Source organism: Saccopteryx bilineata, chromosome 4 (genome assembly GCF_036850765.1).
Source record: "Saccopteryx bilineata isolate mSacBil1 chromosome 4, mSacBil1_pri_phased_curated, whole genome shotgun sequence".
Taxonomy (NCBI): domain Eukaryota; kingdom Metazoa; phylum Chordata; class Mammalia; order Chiroptera; family Emballonuridae; genus Saccopteryx; species Saccopteryx bilineata.
In genome coordinates this window covers 163,229,044-163,243,585 of record NC_089493.1, presented here as the reverse complement: position 1 = coordinate 163,243,585, position 14,542 = coordinate 163,229,044, and the positions used below count along the sequence as shown (strand labels likewise).

At 39.3% G+C, this 14,542-nt stretch overlaps 1 protein-coding gene across 6 annotated transcripts in view; it reads left to right on the top strand.

Moving 5' to 3' along the window:
• Positions 1 to 14,542, top strand: part of FAM13B (family with sequence similarity 13 member B) — a 108,632-nt gene that overhangs the window by 50,713 nt on the left and 43,377 nt on the right. For all 6 annotated transcript variants that reach the window (XM_066272557.1, XM_066272561.1, XM_066272560.1 and 3 more), the window contains one exon: positions 2,230 to 2,390. In XM_066272557.1, coding sequence (XP_066128654.1) covers positions 2,230 to 2,390 — 161 coding nt within the window. The remainder of the gene's footprint in view (positions 1 to 2,229; positions 2,391 to 14,542) is intronic.

Genomic DNA, 14,542 nt, shown 5'->3' with positions numbered 1-14,542 from the left:
GGAGCTGGAAGCATCAACTCCCATATGTGCCTTGACCAGGCAAGCCCAGGGTTTCGAACCGGTGACCTCAGCATTTCCAGGTCGACGCTTTATCCACTGCGCCACCACAGGTCAGGCAGAATCTAAACTTTAGATGATACTTTTTTCATTTCCTATAAAAAATGATGTTACTTGTAGAAACTAGGATCTATGCCACATAGAAATAAGATAATTCCAGTTAAAATGAAAGCTATTACTTGTCACTTATTATGTATAGACACTGCTGAAGAGTTTATAAATAGTATTTAATCCTTTTATCTAGCCCTTAAAGTAGGTGGTATAGCATCTCCATTTTACTGTTAAGGCAGTGGGTCTCAAACTTTTTGACGTCAGGACGCATTTAAAATCCTACAAATAATTGTAGGCACACTATGTACAAATTTCTGAGAAATATGTTATAATAATGTCAAATATTAAAAAATATATCATGTCCAAGTATGCTTTTATGGTAATTAAATGAAATAAATATGACAAAAGTAAATTTATTCTGACATTAAAAAACATTTTTATGTTACATTTTTTGAGTTATGCTTTTTAGAATTTGTAAAAAAGAGGGGTTAAAAATTTAAAAGATGACAAAAAAGTTATCTTTTTATATATAGAGATACATTCTTAGTAAGATTTAGTAAATTCGGCAAGTCCTGGTGCGAATGTGTTAGGTTTTTTCATTCTTATGTTTATGAGAAACATGAGCCTGATGTATCCTTGCGATTTCCTCAATGTTTGGACATATATTTGAAAGGCAAACTCTCATTTCCTCGTCAATACATTGAAGAATTCCTCTTTTTACTCTTAATTGTGTTGAGTGCAGAAAACCCCCTCCATACATATCAACTTAACTTTACACCAAACAAAGGCTAGAGGAAATTTGCCTCCAGTCTTTCCAGGGAATATAGGGGTAGTGTAAACAATCCAGCACCACAGTTTAACAGGCTTTTGCAACCTAATCAGGCAAGTGAGGTGGGGGGTTGGGTAGACTGTCAGTTTATAGCCAATTCCCCACACCTCTGTCTCCCAAAAATCTAAACTCCAAAATCCCTGTAGGTTTTTTGGTCCCCAACAGGCACATTTCTCTGGAATATCATAGGCGCCCCGGGCGATCTTCTAGGGCGCACACTTTGAGCACCACTGTGTTAAGGCATGGGGAATTAAGTAAATTGCCAGAGACAGTTAAGAGCACATAGGTCTTTCCCATTAAGAGCCTGACTTCTAAGTACTTAATGTGTTATACTTGAAAACAGGTAGTCCATACTTATTGATTGGGATAGGAGTGTAATAGAATATCAGTGTAATAAACTTTCTTCTGGTTGAAGTTTTACTTTCTGAGAATATTCTAGCATCTATGTGTGCCTATCCATCACAAATGCCTGGTAATCTCTAGGTATTTCCAGTGCATTTTGGCTAAAATGGGTGAAAGTTTTACTACTCAATGTTTATAAGAACAAGTATTAATTTATAAAAGATGACAAGACCATTTATGGGTAATTCCTAATATGAGGTGTGTTAAAAATATTTCTCATTTGAAAATTTGTTGGGATTCCTTCTCTAATATTACAGTGTCTTTTTATTGATATGATTATGATCATTTATTTGGGTAGTTAATAATGGAAGACATTTTATAGCCCCTGTCAGAAAGAGAATTATAACCTTGAGTTATATTTAATGGTCATTGGATCGATGTGTTCCCCTTTGTTGTAAAGTCTAGTTTCTTCATGAAATTTTTCAATTTTTACAAGTTACCTGATATTTTCTAAAACATGTTGACACCTAAAATTTTGTGCCCTTTTTCCCCCTATGTTTACTCTGTATTAAAATCACTTGTTTAATGCACTTTGAAATCGGAGAGATCAATTAGAAGTGTTTGTAACTATTAGATTTGTAAAACTGATAAGGAAATGAAGCTTTGTTAATATTAACTAACTAGTTACAACATTCATTTTGCAGTCCTCTCACATATTCCTAGTGATACATTAACGTAACCATTACTTCCTGCTTTAAAATGTTATGTTTGTCTGGTTTGCAACTTTATTCTACTCTGCAAAAGTTGGCATTTACTTACCTCCGTAACAGAAATTGGTCATAGGAAATGAAGTAAAAAATGAGTTGTGTTTAAAATGTTTGTAGAATAGTATATCTTAGATAATGTTAATAGTTTCATTAAGTTTTAATTCTCAATTTCCTTTTATATAGGTTAATGAACTTTCTGAGGAGGAAGAGGAAGATGAAAAGCTGGAACATATAGAAGAACTTCCAGAAGAGGGAGCAGAAAAATCAAATGACATGCCAGAGGTGGTACAGTTAAGGGTGACTGAAAACATCCTGGAACCAAAGAATGTTACAGCATCAACAAGGTAGTGTTTCAGTTGAAAGACCTTTAGCTTTTGAGCATTTCATTCTACAGTAGATGTAGATTCACTCAAACACTAACTCAAACAAATTGTAATAGTATGTGCAAGATTGGTTTGTGCATGAGAAAGAGCAATAATAAAAATTTAAAGAAGCAATCTTGCTAAGAAAATTTCATTTATAGCATATTTACATATAACATCTTACATATATTTCTTAAAATTTGTTATTATTTCCATGTTAGTTGGGTTGGGTAAAATTTCAAAAACCTTTGGAAGTAGAATTGCTAGAGAAAGGTAAAGGGACTGAATTGACTTATATTTCTAGCTTCTAGGCTAGAAATAGATTAAACTAGGCTGTAAGGAGAGAACTCTGTGATCCATTTAGCTGGTACTTTTCAATTCTTTTCATATGTAGGTTCATTTATGTAATATATTCATATATTATTTATATGGCAGACTGGGTAAATGTGGTAGGTTGGAGGTTCTGTGCTAACACATAGCTGGGACCATTGGATATGCTGTTCAGGAAGCTTTGGAGCCTTCAAGAACCCCCCATGCATAGCTTAGATTTGGTAAATTCTCAGCTAGTTCTCGGTAAGCTCTATGGTTTACTAACTCTTTCTAATTATGGAGACAGTTATATATTTAGACCACTAGATATTTTTCATTGAATCTGTTTTCAATAGAATGGTGAGTGAAAAGCAGAGGAAATAATTTAAGAGTCAGAAAAGCAAAATGTCATTTAAAAATAACTAGTAACATCTAGAGGAGGAACTACCAATGTCATTTAGAAAAATTATAAAGTAATTTAAAATGTATATTGCTAAATACAACTATTACATTTCTCTGTGGGCCTCTAGATCTTTATATTACATATAGTTTCTTCAAACATGATTGTAATTATTGTATATTAATATGTTTAATTCACTCGTTTTCCCTGGATTTTCATTTTATTTGTAATTTTCTGTGTTTACATGACCTAATTGATTTTTTGATGGCCTCTTAACTATATTTTAATTATATTTTTAGAGACTTATAAACCAAACGTTAAGATATTTAAACTATGTCTTAATTATATACTTACTGTCATTCTTTTTTCTGGACATTTTGAATTCCAGGCAGCTTGTAAGTACTGTACTGCCACTAGACAACTTTTGTTCTTAGGCCCTTTTTTTTTTCTTTTTAATCATTTGAGTAAATTTATTAGGCTCAAAGAGTAAACTGTATGGCCTTTTTTTTTTTTTTTTTTTTTTTTAAGAGAAGGAAAGAGATGAAAAGCATCAACTTGTATTTGTGTCACTTCAGTTATTGATTGCTTCTCATATGTGCCTTGATGGGATGGGTTGGGGGCTCAAGCTGAGCCAGTGACCCCTTGTTCAAGCCAGTGACCTTGGGATCATGTTCAAACTGGCAACTCGACGCTCAAGCTCATAAGCTTGTGCTCAAGCCTATGCTTAAGCCAGATAAGCCTGCATTGAAGCCCATGCTCAAGCCAGATAAGCCTGCACTCAAGCTGACAACCTCAAGCTTTTGAACCTGAGACCTCAGCGTCCTAGGTCAATGCTCTATTCACTGCAACAACACTAGTCAGGCTCTATGGCTTTTATTTTTTGGTGTGTGTGTTTGTGTGACAGAGACAGAGAGAGGGACAGATAGTAACAGACAGGCAAGAAGGGAGAGAGATGCGAAGCATCAATTCATTGCGGCACCTTAGTTGTTCATTGATTGCTTTCTCATATGTGCCTTGACCAGCAGGATGGGGGGGGAACAGCAGACCGAGTGACCTCTTGCTCAAGCCAGTGACCTTGGACTCAAGCTGGCAACCTTGGGGTTTCGAACCTGGGTCCTCCACGTCCCAGTCCGATGCTCTGAGCATTGCACCACCACCTGGTCAGGCTTTGTGGCTTTTGATTATAAGAATTTTCAAACTACTAAAGAGATTTGGTTGGATTTATATTGCTACTAGTAATGTTTTCTTGAGGACCTGTAAACAGTAAGTTTAAATCAATGTCTTGTTTTTTGTTGAGAGAGAGAGAAGGACAGGGACAGACAGACAGGGAGAGAGATGAGAAGCATCTCAGAGTTGTGGCACTTTAGTTGTTCATTAATTGCTTTCTCATATGTGCCTTGAATGGGGGAACTTGGACAGGGGTGGGGCTCCACTGAGCCAGTGACTCCTTCCCTACTCAAGCCGTGGGCTTCAAGCCAGCAACCATGGGGTCATGTCTGTGATCCCACACTCAAGCCAGATGAGCCTGCGGGCAAACGGCTACCTTGGGATTTTGAACCTGGGCCCTCTGTGTTTCAGGTCAACGCTCTATCCACTGTGCCACCTCCTGGTCAGGAAATGTGTGTCTTTTATTTTGTTAATTTAGAGTTATGCTCTTCAATAAGGTGTCCACTAGCTATCTTGGCTATTTAAATTTAAATCAATTAAAATGAAATAAAATTTAAAAACAATTTCCATAGTTGTACAGACTAGTCACGTTGCTTATGCTCAGTAGCCATGTGTGATTAGTGCCTACTGTATCGGACAGTGCAGATGTAGAAGTTTTCTATTATTGCAAAAAAAATTTTTTCTTTTTGGATAGTGCTTATTTAGAGAGATAAATTTCTTAAGTATTTTTATTTATTTACCAGCAAGATTACATAATTTTTAAAATGTGCTGTACTAATAGTTTTTTTTTTTATACTTTCTTCTCTTTTATCATCTGTCTAGTTTTTTAGAGGACCCTCCTTTCCTCCAACATAGTCATTTTTAGATGGATTTATTGGAGATTTGGTGATTGTCAGGATTCTATAATTGCTAGTTGTAGAAACAGACCTTGGTTAAAGGAAAGAAAAAAGGGAAATTTCTTCTTTTATTAATTTTTTATTGATAGATTTTATTTACTGATTTTTAAAGAGTGGCGAGAGACAGAGAAATGGGAATGGGGAGGAGCGGGAAGCATCAACTTGTTGCTTCCCTATGTGCCTTGGCTGGGCAAGCCCAGAGCTTCGGACTAGTTGGCCTCAGCATTCCAGAGCAAATGCTTTTCCCACTTTGTCACCACAGGTCAGGCCAAAAAAAAGGGCAGTTTCTTAGAAAAATGCTGGATAGGTCACAGAGTTGAAAGGTAAAGCAGAAAAAGGAACTTGGACAGCCTTGGAGAATTTAGTAACAATTGTGTGAGAGTTACAAGTATGTCCTTCTGTTTGTCATTCTGCTCAAGAGCAGATTCTCATGGGGTTCAGAGGAGAGTCTGGCCATAATTAGGTCAATTGTCCATCCCTGAAGCCAGCATAGAGTTGGTTACTGTTATGCATTTACCAAGACTGTTGGATAAAGGGAGGAGCTAGTTTACTGCAGAAAAATTGGGCTATTACTAATAAAGGAATAGGGATACCAGGCAGCAGAAACAGATGTGATTACCAGAGTGGTATTCCAGATTTAGTGATATGTATAAATTTTAGTTCATATTTATACATTAACCTTTACTTTTAGTTTTGGCTGATTGATAGCATTCATTAATTATCCACCTTGGAAGAAAGAAGAATAGGGGAGAAATATTCCTACAATGCCTGGCATATAGGGAGCTTTAATAAATTTGTTTTAGAAAATGAGTAGAGCCTGACTTTTGGTGGCTCAGTGGATAGAGCGTCGACCTAGAATGCTGAAGTCACTGTTTTGAAACCCTGGACTTGCCTGGGCTAGGCACATACAAGAAGCAATCAACGAATAACTGAAGTGAAGCAACTACGATATCCCTCCCACCATAAAATTAGTAAATAAAACCTTAAAAAAAAAGAAAGAAAATGAATAGATACTGTATTGCATGAACTGGAGATTGAACTTTTGATAACCTATTTTTTTATCATTGATTTTCTCTGTGAGGTAATTTGCAAACATTTGAATTATTAGGCAGCCTACATTGTATTTTTCTTCAGAAGTACAGAGGATATAAACATTAATGACAGTTTAGAGTAGCAGTTCCCAAACTTTTTGGTCTCAATCATTAGACACTGATTGATTGATTGATTAATTGATTGTGTGTGTGTGGAGCGGTTGGCTCAGTGGATAGAGCATTGGCCCGGCTATGGACATTCTGAGTTCGATTCCTTGTCAGGGCATATGAGAGAAGCGAACATCTTTTTCTCACCCCCTTCTCTCCCTCTTCCCCTCCAGCAGCCAATGGCTTGGTTGGTTTGAGCGTGGTTCCAGGTGCTGAGGATAGCTCAGTTGGTCTGAGTGCATCAGATTCTGGAGCTAAAAAAGCTTGATTGATTTGAGCATCAGCCCCAGAGGAATTGCCAGGTGGATCCTGGTGGGGGTGCTTGTGGGAGTCTGTCTCACTATCTCTCCTCCTCTCGCTTAAAAAAACAAACAAACCAGAGAAAGAGACAGGAAGGGAGGAGAGTGAGAAGCATCAACTTGTAGTTGCTTCACTGTAGTTGTTCATTGATTGCTTCTCATACATGCCTTGACTTGGAGTTCAAGTAGAGCTAGTGACCCCTGGCTCAAGCTAGTGACCTTTGGGCTCAAGCCAGTGACCTTGGATCATACTGATGATCTGCACTCAAGCTGGCAAGCCTGTGCTCAAGTCAGCGACTTTGGAATTTTGAACCTGTGGCCTGAGCATTACAGGTCAACGCTGTACCCACTGTGCCACCACTGGTCAGACCCAAACATTACACTCTTAAAAATTATTGAGAACTCCAAAGACCTTTGTTAATGTTGATTATACCTATTGGCATTTACCGTATAACAAATTAAAATGGCACATTTAGCCCTGGCCAGAAAGCTCGGTTGGTTAGACTCTAACTGTTAGAGCATCAATCTGAAAGCACAGCGGTTGCTGGTTCCACCTCCCAGTGAGAACACATACAGGAACAGATAGATGTTCCTGTCTCTCTTCCTTTCTTGCTAAAATCTATTAAAAAAAATTTTTTTTAGTGGTGTATGTAAGCTGTTGGAAGTGTTTTGTTTGTTCAATTGTACTTTGGGAGTCGCTTGTATTTGTAGCTGAAATGTAGCTATTTATGACCTAACATTTTTTAATTGATAAATTGCTTCTCTATTATAAGTCAGTGGTTCTTAAACTTTTTGGTCTTATGACCCTGTTACACCGTAAAAACTATAAAGGGACCCCAAAACTTTTATTTCTGTGGGTTATAGCTAACAATTTACCATATTAGGAATTAAAATTTTATTTGCATTTTGTGTTAATATAAAAGTTTTTAATCAAAAGGAACCATGTTTTCCAAAAATCTCCAAAAAAATTTTAGTGAGAAATGTTTTAGTGGTATTGTTTTGCATCTTTACAAATTTCTTTAATGTCAATCTGTATGACAACTGGACTCTCATTTTTTTCCTGCATTTAATTTGTTGCCATATTTTTTTATCTTAAAGTATGCGAAGAAGATCTGGGACCACTCCTGTATGTAATTGGAAAAAAGAGGAGTTTTCATAGCCTCTTCAGATAATTATAGCTATTCTTATTTGACAGTATGCCAAAGCTAGTAGTTTCTTTTTCTCTTTCTTTTTTAAGTAAGAGAAGAGGAGATAGTGAGACAGACTCTTGCAGTTTCTGTTTGAAGCTGATGTTCAGATCAGCCAAGCTGTTTTTAGCACCTAAGGCTGATGCTTGGCCAATGAGCTATCCTCAGCACCCAGGGCTGATGCTCAAACCAGTTGAGCCACTGGCTGCAGGAGGAGAAGAGTGAGAGAAGTGGGAGAGGGAGGGAAAGAGGTAGATGGTCGCTTCTCCTGTGTGCCCTGACTGGGAATCGAACCTGGGACATCCATATGGTGGGCTCACACCATCCACTACCAACTGGTCAGGGCCTTGTGGTGATTTCTTAAAAGTTATTTTTCATGTGGAACCTGAAACCATATCTGAATTTTTCATACTGTAGTCCAGGGGTCCCCAAACTACGGCCCGCAGGCCGCATGTGGCCCCCTGAGGCCATTTATCCGGCCCCCGCTGCACTTTCGGAAGTGGCACCTCTTTCATTGGTGGTTATTGAGAGGAGCATAGTTCCCATTGAAATACTGGTCAGTTTGTTGATTTAAATTCGCTTGTTCTTTATTTTAAATATTGTATTTGTTCCCATTTTGTTTTTTTACTTTAAAATAAGATATATATAGTGTGCATAGGGATTTGTTCATAGTTTTTTTTATAGTCTGGCCCTCCAATGGTCTGAGGGACAGTGAACTGGCCCCCTGTGTAAAACATTTGGGGACCCCATTGGTCTGTCTTGCACCTTGGGAGAGTCTTTAACCACGCTTGATTTTTTTTTTTTTTTTTTAATTTTTCTGAAGCTGGAAACGGGGAGAGACAGTCAGACAGACTCCCGCATGCGCCCGACCGGGATCACCTGGCACGCCCACCAGGGGGCGATGCTCTGCCCCTCCGGGGCGTCGCTCTGTTGCGACCAGAGCCACTCTAGCGCCTGGGGCAGAGAGGCCAAGGAGCCATCCTCAGCACCCGGGCCATCTTTGCTGCAGTGGAGCCTCGCTGCAGGAGGGGAAGAGAGAAACAGAGAGGAAGGAGAGGGGGAGGGGTGGAGAAGCAGATGGGCGCTTCTCCTGTGTGCCCTGGCCGGGAATCGAACCCGGGACTTCTGCACGCCAGGCCAACGCTCTACCACTGAGCCAACCGGCCAGGGCCTCACGCTTGATTTTTGACATGGTTTATTGGTCATTTGGATGATACTGCTTTACTGACTTCTTCCAAATGATTATATATTTTGTTATGTAATATCAAAAGTTAACATTGTTTAAATCACCATTGGTTGTATCAAAAACATCTTTAAGTGTTGGCAGGCTGTTGAAATTGTGGTAGATAGAGAATACAGGTTTTCCAGAGTTACAATTTTTGCTTGAGGACTTGAATCTTATCAGTACCGTAAATTGTTTTTCTTGAAGTAACAATCTTGATCAATTTTGAGAAAATGTCTGCCATGTATTTAAGTTGGAATAGCTATAGTTTATCGCTCTAGAGTTCAAGTAAAAATGATGTCCCATGTTACGTTTAGTTCTCAACTCAAGAAAAGCATTGTTCTTCTAAGCTATGCAGACTAAGTGATTCAGACTTATCATTAGTCACACCAAGATACGTCGCTATATCACAGTTCACTTTTCGCGGACTCACTGTATTGCAGATTTTTATTTTATTTAATTTTTTTATTATTATTATTTTTTTTTCATTTTTCTGAAGCTGGAAACAGGGAGAGACAGTCAGACAGACTCCCGCATGCGCCCCACCGGGATCCACCCGGCACGCCCACCATGGGGCGACGCTCTGCCCACCAGGGGGCGATGCTCTGCCCATCCTGGGCGTCGCCATGTTGCGACCAGAGCCACTCTAGCGCCTGAGGCAGAGGCCACAGAGCCATCCCCAGCGCCCGGGCCATCTTTGCTCCAGTGGAGCCTTGGCTGTGGGAGGGGAAGAGAGAGACAGAGAGGAAAGTGCGGCGGAGGGGTGGAGAAGCAAAATGGGCGCTTCTCCTGTGTGCCCTGGCCGGGAATCGAACCCGGGTCCTCCGCACGCTAGGCCCACGCTCTACCGCTGAGCCATATTGCAGATTTTAAAATTCTATATATCTAATTTTGTATCGCAGATTTTTTGCTATATTGTGGGATTTTGTGGTATATAGGTATTTTAATATATTATTTTAATTATTTTTGTGGTAAAATAAGCATTTTCTAGTCTAAAATATTGAAAAGGTTTATAAGAGTGTGGAGAGGGTTTATAAAGCCTTAAGATATATATACAGTAAATAATAAAATAAATATAAGGTATATTGTGGGGGGTTCTGGAACTTAACCCCTGCGAGAGACGAGGGACCACTGTATTAAAAAAGAAGTATACTGAAGGACTGAGATGAAATTAATAATTTTTACTGTTTCCTCATGAAAGACTGGTCTTTTTTTTTTTTTTAACTGATTTTTCAGAGAGAATAGGCAGGGTGGGAGAGAAGTATAAACTCATAGTTGCTTCACTTTAGTTTTTCAAGAACTGGTCTTTTAAAAAAAATATTGCAAGTGATGAAGAATGCATTGACCATAGCGTGGTTTGGTACCACTTGCCTGGACTTGTGCTAAGACACCAAGCAGTTTTTTCTACCATTGATTTTGCATCATTATGCAAATATCATTACAGTGAAAAGGATAAATATTATGAAAATAGTTTTTAACTTTTAGTTCACAGACCAAAAACCAGTTTGAGAACCATTGGTTTAAATATTTTTTTATGAGCTGTATTGTTTGATTTATTTATGCTTTTATTATTTCTATATATTGTTTGTCATTTAGCCATATGTTGTTAAGGTTTGAGCTGTGTTCAGTTTAGAAAAATGATGGCATGTAGGGTCTGGGTACCCTAGGGCAGTGATTTTCAACCTTTTTTTTCCATGACACAAACACACACTAATTACTAAGGTCAGTGCTCCTGACAACCATTTTCATCTCATAGCACAAATAAATTAGTTACTAAGGGAGAAGAGGTCAGGGCCCCTTTTTCTTTAGTAATTAGTTTATGAGTGCGTGAGAAACAAAGGTTGAAAATCACTGCCCTAGGGTACACAAAAAGCAGGAATTTTAGTTGCTTCTGAAGCTCCAGTTGTATCCATGGAATCTATGGAAATCTCAAGATTGTCTCTGGCTCTGGCTGGTTAGCTCACTTGGTTAGAATGTGATCCCCAAACGACAAGGTTGCCGGTTCAATCTCCAGTCAGAGCACACAAGGAAGCAACCAGGGAGTGCACAACTAAGTGGAACAACAAATGAATGTTTTCTTTACCCTTCTTTCTCCCCTCTCTCTCACTACCTCTCTGTCTCTGTAAAAAAATTAATTAAAAATTTTAAGCCCTAGCCAGATAACTCAGTTAGAATGTCATCTGGAATTGTAGAGATTGCCAGTTTGATCATTGGTCAGGGCACATACAAGAACAGCTTGATGTTCCATACAGGTTTAAGGAGAATCTTTTATTATTATTATTATTATTATTTTTTTAAATTTAATTTAATTATTTTAGCGAGAGAGGTGGGGGTGGGCAGACAGACAGGGAAGGGAGGGAGATGAGAAGTATCAGTTCTTTTTTTTTTTTTTTGTATTTTTCTGAAGCTGGAAACGGGGAGAGACAGTCAGACAGACTTCCGCATGTGCCTGACCGTGATCCACCCGGCACACCCACCAGGGGGCGATGCTCTGCCCCTCCGGGGTGTCACTCTGCCGAGACCAGAGCCACTCTAGCGCCTGGGGCAGAGGCCAAGGAGCCATCCCCAGCGCCTGGGCCATCTTTGCTCCAATGGAGCCTTGGCTGCGGGAGGGGAAGAGAGACAGAGAGGAAGGAGGGGGGGTGGAGAAGCAAATGGGCGCTTCTCCTATGTGCCCTGGCCAGGAATCGAACCCGGGTCTCCCGCACGCCAGGCCGACGCTCTACTGCTGAGCCAACCGGCCAGGGCAGCATCAGTTCTTTATTGTGGCATCTTTGTTGTTCATTGGTTGATTTCTCATATGTGTTTTGACCAAGGGACTCCAGCTGAGCCAGTGACCCCTTGCTCAAGCCAGCAATCTTTGGGCTCTTGCCAGCGACCATGGGGTTATGTCTATGATCCTATGCTCAAACCAGTGGCCTTGTGCTCAAGCTGGATGAGCCTACGCTCAAGCCTGTAGCATTGGGGTTTCGAACCCGGATCCTCAGCATCCCAGGTTGATGCTCTATCCACTGCGCCACCGCTTGGTCAGGCTGTATTAGTTTTATCTTAATCCTTTATATTTTTATTTCTAGTTAGGTTGTGTTTCTTTTTGTTTATTTGGTATTTTGTGACGTGTCTTGTGTCCATTTACCTACTAGCATTTATATAACAATCTAATTTGGTAAAAAAAAAAGGGTGAGAAAATTCCTCTGGGAGAGGAAGTAGGTAACAAACAATGGCAAATATGAAAAAAAAAACCCAGAGCAGATATAAAATCTACCAAAAATTAAAACATGATATAAGGCTTTAATAGACTGGGGGGCTAAGTAATTGAGAATTAGAACTTTTTGAGAATTTTATGTAAGATAAAGCTCAACAGAAATCACAAATTAAATTATAAGGAAGAAGGATGTTGAATTTATAAATTTTCTTTACACCATTCAGCATACTACACTGTCAGTGAATTGCACCAGCTTGAGAATGGGGTCACTGGCTCAGCTGGAGCCTCCTGGTCAAGGCACATATGAGAAAGCAATCAACAAGTGACTAAAGTGCTCCAATGAAGAATTGATGCTTCTGTCTGTCCCTATCTGCCCCTCTCTCTGTCTCTTGCTAATATATATATATATAAATAATATAATATATATATGTATATGTATATATGTATATGTAAACAGCAGATCGTTTTAGCAAAGTATTAGAAGATCTAATATATTAGTTGACACTTAAATACTTTTTAGGAAAAGCTTCCTTTATCTTGTTTTTTTTCTCCCTGCAGAAATCATTAAATATTTACCTTTCAGTTCACCTGAAACTGCTAGAAATAGACTGATGACTGTCTATACTCTCTTTTGTGCCATGTATATGCCATTTTTCTTCCTAAGTTTTCCTGATTTTAGAAATAAAGTTCCAGAAAACTTAATTTAAACATGTAAATGTTTTTTTAAGTTCTTCCTGTGAGAGTATCAGTTTTAAAACATTGAGAGATAAAATTAATCTATTTATGAAAACTAGCATATTGGTAGTTAAAAATTTTTTTTTAAGCTAGGAGAGGTTATATGTACCAAATTGGAAGGCTTACTGTTGTCTGATAAAGCAGTTTTGCAGTTTGGTTGTGGTAGAGGAGACCTGAAGATTACTGGATAAGTGGTAAATGACATTCATTTGGTTTCCTACAGAGAATCCTGAGAATATTAATCTTAAAAGCTGTGTTCCTCATGTTTGTTAGAATTTCTGTTGGTACATTTTATAGAAAAGCTTCATAAAACTAATTTAAATTTACTTTTAAAAAATTTACTTTTTAGGCCCTGGCCAGTAGGCTCAGTGGTAGAGCATTGGCTCACCGTGTGGATGTCCTAGGTTCAGTTCCCAGACAGGACACCCAGAAGCGCCCATCTTCTTCTATACCCCTCTCCCTCTTCTCTTTCTCTCTCTTTCTCTTTCTGTCTCTCTTTCCTTCTTCTGCAGCCATGCCTCGATTAGAGCAAGTTGGCTCTGGGTGCTGAGGATGGCTCCATGTCCTTTGCCTCAGGCACTGAGAAGAGCTCGGTTGCTGAGCAACTGAGCAGTGCCCCAGATTGGCAGAGCATTACCCTATAGTGGGCTTGCTGGGTGGATCCTGGTCAGAGCACATGTGGGAGTCTGTCTCTGACTCCCCTCTTCTCACTGAATTTTCAAAAAAAAGACTTTTTTATTGGCTCTGGCCAGTGGCTTCAATGGGTAGTGTGTTCACCTGGCATGTGGGCGTGCAGACATCCTGGGTTCAATCACTGGTCAGGGTCCACATGAGAATCAACCATCTGCTTCTCTTCCCCTCCCTCTCCTCTTTCTTCCTCTCTTCCCTCTCACAGTGTGAGTCACTTGATTGGAGGGGTCTCAAACTCACGGCCCGCCCACCAATTTTGTGCGCCCCGCAGACTAATCAAACTTCGTGGATTAGTCTGCGAGTTTGAGATCCCTGGGTTAGAGCGAGGCCCCAGGCACTGAGGATAGCTCAGTTGGTCCAAGCGCTTCAGCCTCAGGTGCTAAAAATAACTTAGTACTAAAGCATTGGCCCCAGACTGTGTTGTCAGGTGGATCCCATTTGGGGTGTGTGTGGGAGTCTGCCTCACTATCTCCCCTCCTCTTACCAAAAAAAAAAAGTTTTTATTGAAGAAGTGCATGCATACAAATCATAAGGTCACTGAATTATTAGAAAGTGAATTCCCCAGCTTGCTCCCCAGCATATGTCATCTGTTTGCCTCAAATAAACTCTTTCCAAAAAAAAGAAAGTGAAATCAACTTGTGTAATCACCCCTTGGGTCACCTGCTTCTTCTCAGATGTTACTGTCTCCCTGCTCCCCCAAAGCAGCTGTTATCTGACTTCTATTATTGCAGATTTTCTGTTACTAATTTTTTTCTTTAAAAATCAACTTTATTGAGCTATACTTTTCACAGAATAAAATGCACTCATTTTACGAATGTACACATACAC